Consider the following 10353-nt stretch of genomic DNA (forward strand, 5'->3'; position numbering starts at 1 on the left):
AATTATAACCGTAAACTGCCTTCATATTTTATGGTAGGTAAATATGCTCTAAAGTCTAAGGTATCTACTACCTACTCGATAGATAGGTAATTTAAAGTCTGCCTACCAGTTACCACTGCCTACGAACCATAAAAATTAACCGAAACATATTATATAACGACCTTTTTTATCAACTCTAAAAGTTATCAAGATACATTTTAAACGAAATAAATTAATTGAACTGTGAACACTACACCTACATTTCCCAAGGAAACAAACAAATTAATTATATCACAAAAACATTCTTTCTAAACAAGAATTGAAGTGTTTACAAAGATATACCTAAGGATCGTTAACAAACTCCTTCAAATTAATTAACGCAATAAGAAAATACAAGCACCTGTACCTCGATATTCGTCTCATCGTCCAATTAAAATCATAATAAAATTATTTTTCAATCAAAATTATACTTTATGTAAACGAGTTAAGACTTCAATTACTAAAGCAAATTTATGTGTAATGAATCGAATTCAAAATGTATTACAAACAAAATGCGCGCGCAATTCGAATTCAAAATGGCCGCTGTTTTCATAGGGTTGTCGCGTAGAACGAATAATTCTATCGAATAGCGTAATATCGATACATCGATAAATATGATACAACGTGCAGCACAAATGGCAATGTACAGTGCCACATACTTAACTGACCCGGTGACAAAAACTGGAACTACTAAAACTACGAACTAAAATCGACATCAGCGACACCGTCACCGGGTCAGTTAAGTTTGTGGCACTATACTAGCGTTTAGCTACTATTATGTATTCTGTGACTATACAGAAATTAACTACTAGCTATACTCTGTCACCTGTGTATTATAAAATTCTTAATTGAAGTGAAAACTTCTTTAGCGGCGTTGGGTATAAAATCTTAAACTCGCGTCAGGGCACGTGACCAAGCGTAAGACGGATGGATATCAAACATGCTCAACGGTAATCAAGTTTTCACTTCTGCCGGCACTCCCGGAGTGCAACTCGTCTTTTTTTACCAATATTGGTTTGAATCACGTTTGAATAAAAATTGTAAAAAATACTTACTCGATGCTACAGGGCTGCAGGGTAAGTCAAAATAGGGGAGTAAAATCGCATACATAATGGGATACATTTCTGTTCCGCTTTCACAGACTTTTTCTTCAAGTACATACAAATTGAAGAACAGCTCTCTGTAAAAGACAAAATATTATAATTTTATAGTCTAGTGTTGTCAATTTCGATTATATCGATACTCGATACGAATAATACGAGATGAAAATCGATAACTGCTTCCTTGTTCAGTCTCACGCGGGATTCGACATGTAATTATTGTATTTCAGTACTTTACACAAATATCAAAATCAAGTATTTTGTATACAATTTACTGTGTATTTTTATGGAATTAAATATTGATTTTTCACGTTTATAGTGTATTTTTGTATCTATTCTCGTAGAGATAATTTTGGAATTTTGTGGAAATTTTCATTTTTGACCAAAGGATATTTTTATTCTACATCTAATGTAAGTAAATAGTTTAATGTGTCTTTCTTTTTGGCGAATTCTGTAATGTTAAAGGAGTTAGAAAAATAAATCTTTTTGTGTTTGTACTACGACTTAATAAAATATCGTATTGATGTAGAGTTATTAAATCTAGAGTTTTCTCGTTATTAATAATCTACTTATAATATAAAAATGAATCCCAAAATGTGTTGGGAAGCGCATAACTTGAGAACGGCTGAACCAATTTCGTTAATTCTTTTTTTATTATATTCCTTGAAGTACGAGGATGGTTCTTTTGTAGAGAAAACGTAAACATGTACCACGGGCGAAGACGGGGCGGACCGCTAGTTATTAATAAAATTGTGTTTTATGATGATATTTATTTGAATATATTTTGAGGTGATTAATATTTCAAAACAACACCACTAGGTATTTTGATATGAATTTTGCATGATAGTGTACATTAAATTGTACACCCAACTTTAGTATGTAGAAAATCGCTTTCCTTTAAAATTTTAATTTATAGAGAATACAATGTATTGCAGTTACTAGATATTATTCTGTGGTATTGCGACTTTATGTTGAGTAAAGTATACCTAGGTGTCTAGGAATGTTCCTGTTTTCTATGATACCTACGTACCTATATAATCGTTGATTCTAGTGCAGACAGCTGTGATACTATTTCCAAGCGTCCACGAGACTATAATTGCGAGCCAAGCGATTTCTGTTAACAACACAATGAACATAACCAGAACATAACAGTAACGCGATGATTGTGGTATCTTTGAATCTTGCCAAAGAAGTTTCACTTCTGACACGTCTGCTTGGCATACACGTTCTTTTTTTGTCACATTAGAATTTTACAGCGTAGCTGCAATTAGCACATCTCTGATGCAAAAACTTTGATTTAGATTTTAGACTTAGAATAAAATTGGACATACTACATAATTTTTTCTAGGAGTCTTATACTGGAAATAATTATAATAATAGGTGTCTATTTAGTAATAAGTGTCCTAAAACTAGTGAGAGAACTGAATGACGTAATATGTAATATACTTGAAAGTTGAATGAGCTTCGTAATAGGGTAAAATGAGGGTAATAAAAAAAAATGTGTGGTTTTATGAAACCACGGTAAAAGTGAAACTTAGGCACAAAATTATCGTATTTGTACGATAATTATCGTACGGTTCGACCGTCACGCGACATGCGCTACACAGACCACAAAGTTTGAGACGATGTAATAAAAGTTTCACTTTAACAACATTATGTGTATAATTTATATTTGTAGTGTTATTTCACGCATTATTTGGATGAAAGAAGCTCTTCGGTAATATAATGCTTATACAGTATACTAGCTAAAGTGGTTAGGTTTTTTAATGGAATTTATAAAAGGGAAACAGATATTACGTACATACAATACCTTAAAACTAACTATGTAGGTACTAGGTACCTATACTTAGGTTACAACAGGTGGTCTTTAGCTTTAGAGCGATTTTTTCTAGATGATAATATAATAGATCCCACCAAAAACATAAATGTAAAAATTGGAGCCAAGTTCAATCGTTGACTTAATTGCCGAAAAAGAATTGATTGAGAGACCATTTTTTTCTCTTAAAAGCTCTCTCCCTCCCACTTCCCGAACTAGGATTGATTAAAATTTATTTTTCCTTACATTTTTATCATATTTTCCTCCTTTTCTAATGGATTTCATCCTACTGCGATTTTTTTTCACTTTTTATTATTTTTAAAGGCTTCTACCCTGGTGTAAGTATATTGCTTAAGTTTAGTATCTGGATTCTTACTTGGTTACATCTACTATCTTTCAGTGAAAGTCCTATCAAAATCGGTCCAGCCGTTCCAGATAAAAAGGGCAAAGTTTGAAAAAAGCGTGTGTGCCGAGCACACGTGTCAGAAGTAAAACTTCTTTAGCAAGATGCAAAGATCGTCGTAGAAGAATCGTCGCCTTACTCCATGACGTGACGGTATTGTCATGACGCGATCTTGAAATTTTACTCTCAACGCGCCTAAGAAGTTTCACTTATATTTATATTACGCAAATTAAACCATTTCGACCTTCGACGAAGCCTTCTTCCATTATACTGAAATTAAAACTAAACTAAGCACTCATAAATAAAGAATAAATAAATTTGAATATGTAAAATTATATATTGTTATAAATTAATTCCCAACTGACAACCCGAACCGAGTGGGTGGTTTATGGTTATAAAAATGAGCTGAACAGCGGATTTGACACACTTTCCGTCGTTGGGCTCTCAGACGTAACGGTCGTTTTGGTTGTGTTTAGTTGTGTTAATTATCATTTTTAGTCGATTAATATTTTATTGTTGAAGGTAGACATATAAAATCATTTTGTAAGGAATAAAAATTTCTTCGTTGAATTTAAAATCCCTAAGAATATTATTTTTAACTGTATGAGCAATATTTTTATTACAATTTTCTTTAGTTTTACGTTTAATAACAGTTTTGAATAAAGAAATGAATGATAGGTTATATTATCTATTGATCGTGATATCACAATATAGTCTATACTTAGTCTACTTAGTCTATACTCATGATATGAAGCTGAAGAGTTTGTTTGTTTGATCGTGCTAACATTACGAACTACTGGAACGATTTCAAAAATGCTTTCACTGTTGGATATGTACGTCATGTGATCCCTGAATGGTAGTTTTTTTAGGGTTCCGTAGCCAAAATGGCAAAAACGGAACCCTTATAGTTTCGTCATGTCCGTCTGTCCGTCTGTCCGTCTGTCCGTCTGTCACAGCCGATTTACTCGGAAACTATAAGTACTACAGTGATGAAATTTGATGGGAATATGTGTTGTATGAACCGCTACAAAATATGACACTAAATAGTAAAAAAAAGAATTGGGGGTGGGGCCCCCCATACATGTAACTGAGGGATGAAATTTTTTTTTTCGATGTACATACCCGTGTGGGGTATCAATGGAAAGGTCTTTTAAAATGATATAAAGTTTTCTAAAAAACATTTTTCTTAAAGTGAACGGTTTTTGAGATATCAGCTCTCAAAGTCGTAAAAAGTATGTCCCCCCCCCTCTATTTTTATAACTACGGGGTATAAAATTCTAAAAAAAATAGAGGTGATGCATGCTAATTAACTCTTTCAACGATTTTTGGTTTGATCAAAGTATCTCTTATAGTTTTTGAGATAGGTTGATTTAACTGTAATTTATTATATTTGCTGCTACGGAACCCTTTGTGCGCGAGCCCGACTCGCACTTGGCCGGTTTTTTTAATATTATAAGAATTATCCGTTTTGTATTGATTGGGTTTAAACATTAATAAATTTGCTTTGCAAATATAAAATGGCGAATGGAGCTACATTCTACAAGTTATATTTATCACTTCAACGAAAATTTATGAGGATGGATGTATGTGTATGTATGTATACCTATAGGTATACATAAACATACATCCATACATACATAGATGTATGTTTGTTACTTGTTTGTTACTACTCTTTCGCGCAAATGCTACTGAACCGATTACAATGAAATTTAGCACACTTATAGAGGGTAACTTGGATTAACACATAGGTTAGGTTTTATCACGGAAATCCCACGGGAACAGGAACTGTTTTCTTTTGACAATCATTTATATAATCATTTTGACGTTATTTACTCTCTTTTTTCCAGTATGGCTCCAGTAAAATTCGGTTTATTTAAGGCGCGAAGCCGGGACCAACAAGAGCAGCCATCTACAGAGAACTTGCTGAAATCAAGCCATAGTATTGATCAAGGTATTTATATATATTTGTGTAGGTTTTTGTTTTGTAAGTAACTGTTTAGGTACGAGAATAATTACGTATTAAATGCCAATATAACGAAAAAAAAGATTTTTTTTTGCAAAATCGGTGACGTCGATTTAAATAAGCTTTTATAATGTTGCTATCAATGTTTTCTGATTGACTTATTGATCGTATACACGTACCTGGGTCCTTTATTTGTTCGCTGTTTTTTTAACAATCTGACCCGGTTATATGTTATTCTGTCAGGACACAAGAAAATTGTTATTTATTATGTACAATGTTTTGCACACAAAAAATTAATAAAAATCCGTCAAGCCATTTCGAAGTGCAAACACAACCCAAGAGTTTTATATAAATATCAATTTAAATTATTATTTATTTAAATAATTTATGTAAAATATTATTACAGCAGGCACACCCGGCTCACCAATACCTTCTACTAGCAAAGGAATAGTCGATGATTTATCACCATTAGACTTCGCTATACTAAACTTGGACGATGATGATGATGATGTAAGTACATTATTATTAACTAATTGTTACTCGCGGCTTCGCCGTGGTCACAGAAAATTTCCATGGGAAGTTGTTTCAGCGCGGTAAAAAATGGCCTGTCACTCTCTAGCGTCCTAAATTCCTAACTATCGTCAATTGTACAGATATATACAGATATATATGTGATAAACAAAGCAACAAAAACAAAGGATTACTTACTAAAAAAATCGTAGTGGTCACTTCCGGAAAGATTAACTAAATTATGACGTCGAAATTCTGTTAATTAAATTGGATTATGTACCTACCCAGCAAGACCCAGTGTAAGAAATAACACCTCACATAAAATAAAAGAGTTTACATAGGTATTTTATTACCCTAACGCCAACGGTTAAAGACATCATGGGATCACGGGGTGCCACTAGGGTCTATTCTCTAACCCGTGTTTATATATATTTTTCAGTTATCCGACGCGAAACCAACTCCAAGACGAGGTAGTGATTGCAGTCAAATCGATCAAACGCAGGTAAACTTACTTCTTAGTAGTTCTTATTTTAAATGCAGCGCTTGTTTAGTTAATAATTACTTAAGTATTTTTTTAGCGTTTAGCATATTTGCTACTTGTAACCTAAAATAAGTTTTTTTGGGATATAAATTATTTATTTATTAAGTGATTTATAAAATCTTTATTGCACTAAAAATATTAACTTGACTGCACCAACCAAAAGGACCTCGAGTTCCAGCTAGTAATTTATGCGAACAATTTCAGATAAACTACCGTCAACTGCAAAACCCATCGCTTACGTCAACATCTACTTTAGACGATCTAGACCAAATACACATTTACGACGACCCAGCTACACAATATGACGGCGCATCCACATCATATGACGCAAACTCGTCACAATTTGACATGAACTCGTCACAATTTGACATAAACGCGTCAGAATATGACGTTAACTCGTCACAGTTTGACATAAACTCGCAGTTTGACGAGTCATCGATTGCGCCTAGCGAGGATCTGTCAGTTTATTGCGCTATGTTGAAAAAGCCGAAGAAAAGTCGATCGAAAGAACAACAGTTGCGCGATATTGATATGTGGCAAGCGAGTAATATTGAAGTTATGCAGGTAAGTTTTAAAAAACTTTACAAAAATCTAGAAAGTCAAAAGCTGTAATAATATTATTTCGAACAATTAGGGCATCAGGGATCATTACAATGTATTTGAAGTAGTTACTATTAACTTGGAATAAAAGATTTAATTGATTAAATGTTTTAGAATGATGCAAAAAAGTTGTTTTAGTGAAGAATTATGTTGCGGTGTGTGAATTGTTGTTACACAAGGATCTACTTGAGGTTTCTTTTTTGTATTCAGTATTATATGCTAATTATTTACAGGATTTGATATGTGAAATACATTTGTAATAGAAATAGCGAATATTATTCTTGCTATTTTCTTGTGTTTGGTTTAACGCGAGTATTATACGTTAAACAATTAAATCGCATTTAAAACCCATATTTTTTAATTTACAACTAATAACTTTTCTTTTTCCAGAACCTTCTTAACAGAAGCGGGACGCTGGACGAACAAATAAAATGGGAAGCGATTGCCACCGCCCGGGGACTATGTACTCTGACAGATAGTTGTACGTGTGACGATTGTACGGGGGCGAAGTACCTGGCCGGAGTCACGGACGGGGATGGAGGCCTAGGGGCTGCGCCCTTGTTCAGCGCTATCAGTGTTGGCTGCCAGATACAGTAGTTAAGATCTGATTGAAATTGTAGCCAAAAGAATATGGGAATAGAGGAAGTTTTGGCGATGTTTTGCTACTTTTCAAGATGCAAATATCGGGAAAATACTGTTTATTCTGCTTTGGGAAAAGGAAGCAAATAATCCTTTGAAGTTTTTTGGAGATCTCTCGATGTTATGTGTCTATCTAATATCTATATAGCATGTACATGTACATCTTGAATTTGTCAGAATCTAATAATTCGAGTAGATGACGTCAACCTGTCAGAATTTGATGTTAATCTGTCATATTTTAACGTCATTTGGAAACATTCTTTATTTGCAATCAGACGGGACGATTGATGATCAAATTCATTGTGATTTTTAACGGAAATGGAATAATTTACTAACGTTTCAGAGAAAAATCAATATTTCAGTTTAATTTAATTGAAATAAGCACGATATCTATTTTTAATCGAACTGATGTTATCACATTTTAAATAAAAGTTTATAAATGAAGCTACATTCGCAAACACCCCAATGCAATAGAATATAAACAAAATAAACTTATTGCTTAGCTCTTATGCTATTAAATGAATGTGCGTGTACGCTGAGTGCGCGTCTTTGTAATTTTTAACATCTATGTATAGTTTATTCATAAAAAGAAACCATATCTATGGTTATAAAATATCGAAACGAGTACATTACTACAAAAAAAGTTGTAAGTTGCAGTCACCAAAATGCGATTACGATGTCGGATAATTAATGTTATGTAGGTACTACATAAGTACTGCACGACTAAATAAAAAATAGGAACGTTAATGACCTTTGTGTCTATTTGAAAAATACAATTTACATAAAAAAAATCCTTTTTGCATTTCGATAATAAATTAATTTATATAAAAAATAGAAATCGAAAAAATGTTATTTTTTTTCTTGGATTATTTATTCGCTTGAACAGACTCCTATGATATCACAAATCGATCCAAAGCTTAATTGAATCTCATCGTACCTTATCTGACATTTTTTCTAGCCCTAAATTTGGGCCTAGACTCACCTTCTAAAAACACTAACACTAAAGCTTTAGAGCTATTGCCAAATTTAAAATAGTACTAAATATATATATTTTGTCTACATAGGTTTATGGATGGAGGCCTCTAGACCACTAAATACGATATTTCGGCTAAAATTTGAAACGTTTTAAATGCGGTTATGAAAATTTAATTCTTGGGACAATTCACAATAAAAACACAATAATTTATTTTACGTGAATGCGAAGAAAAAATCTTATTTCTATAATATTTCTATCGCTTTTTTAAATAGGTATTCAAATATTTGACAGTTGTCACAAAGAAGCGCGGTTTTTTTGACAGTTAGCTACAGGCTTTCTATTTTGCCGCGTTTTTATCGTCGCTTAGTGTGGAGGCCTCATAGTGATAGAATTGGTGAACGAAGTGGCTTATTTCGGAGAGTGCAATCCAATTTCTTACTTTTATACAAAAAACGTATACCAACTTGAAAAGAGGAAAGTTTGTCCAGATGTGAGTACAGAAGGGAACAGTGACACAGTATTACAATATTTCAGAATTGTTATACTGTGACAGTGATATGCTATTAATCACTGTGATAAATAACAGTGAAAATAACGGGTGGTGTTTATCTAGTCATTTATTAAATGATATTATATTATAGTCTTAGATCATTAAGTAATGGATAACACACGCAGGCGTTTCCCCTTTTGCCGAGGTATAAGATTATTCGAATCGAAAAATCTTATGCTTTCATAAAAACTACTTGCGTAATCGATTACGAACACTCTGCGTATTCGTAAAACATCGAAAGGACGTCTGCGAGTGCTCCGCTAAAAATGCCGTTTTGCACTGTCAAGTCTTGCAGAAGCAATTCAAACATGTCGAATATTTAAAAAGATGGAATAACCTTTCATTTGTGTATATTTTTTTATTTTTTTAACGTACATTTCTAATTAAATGCAATTTCTAATAATCGTCGATGTATCGTTTAGCGATATGATCAAGACAAATAATCGAGTCATGTGTGTACTCGATCATTGATGCGGCCTCACGAGACTATCATGGAAAGAAAATATACAAATTTAATCTTTATGAACTAAGCGATAAAGTTGAATTTAGAACGCGATATTGAACCGCACTCCCCACGAGACTATAAAGTGATGTAGCGAGACTATCTTGAAGAGAAAATATACAAATTTAATCTTTATGAACTAAGCGATAAAGTTGAATTTAGAACGCGATATTGAACCGCACTCCCCACGAGACTGTAAAGTGATGTAGCGAGACTATCTTGAAGAGAAATTCAAATTTAATCTTTATGAACTTAGTGATAGAGTTGAATTTAAAAACTCGTCGCTTAAAAGGTCGTTAATTTTTACGACTTTCTTAGTGACGGACTGCTTTTAACTTGAACGTCGATAAAAAAAATATTTTTCTAAGTATAATTTGAAATGAGATGAGAATTAATCTTTATTATATTAAAATTTTACACAACTGCATAAAAAGGAGTATAATGTTTATTTTGTAAGTCTTGTATATATTTATTAAACTATACGCTCGGTTACTTTTAACTGGCAGAACATTTTAATGGTACGGAACCCTTCGTGCGCGAGTCCGACTCGCATTTAGCCGTTTTTTTTGTAATGTTAATCTTGTAATTATTCTATTATGTAATCTATACTAATATTATAAAGCTGAAGAGTTTGTTTGTTTGTTTGTTTGTTTGAACGCGCTATTCTCGGGAACTACTGGTCCGATTTGAAAAATTCTTTCGGTGTTAGATAGCCCATTTATCGAGGAAGGTATA

At 32.9% G+C, this 10353-nt stretch overlaps 1 protein-coding gene across 1 annotated transcript; it reads left to right on the forward strand.

Annotated features, from left to right (window-relative positions):
* The first annotated feature begins 1410 nt into the window (after positions 1–1410).
* Positions 1411–8868, forward strand: LOC149896451 (uncharacterized). The gene is made up of 6 exons (XM_090117633.1): positions 1411–1529; positions 5185–5288; positions 5707–5810; positions 6250–6312; positions 6556–6915; positions 7342–8868. Exons 2-6 carry the CDS (start codon positions 5186–5188, stop codon positions 7546–7548), a joined length of 837 nt encoding a protein of 278 aa, XP_089973759.1. The 5' UTR covers positions 1411–1529; position 5185; the 3' UTR covers positions 7549–8868.
* The last annotated feature ends 1485 nt before the right edge of the window (positions 8869–10353 follow it).

The sequence above is a fragment of the Colias eurytheme genome, chromosome 28 (genome assembly GCF_061535395.1).
Source record: "Colias eurytheme isolate Ceu_HAF_F1 chromosome 28, ilColEury1 Martin Lab GWU primary, whole genome shotgun sequence".
In the NCBI taxonomy this organism is placed as follows: Eukaryota; Metazoa; Arthropoda; class Insecta; order Lepidoptera; family Pieridae; genus Colias; species Colias eurytheme.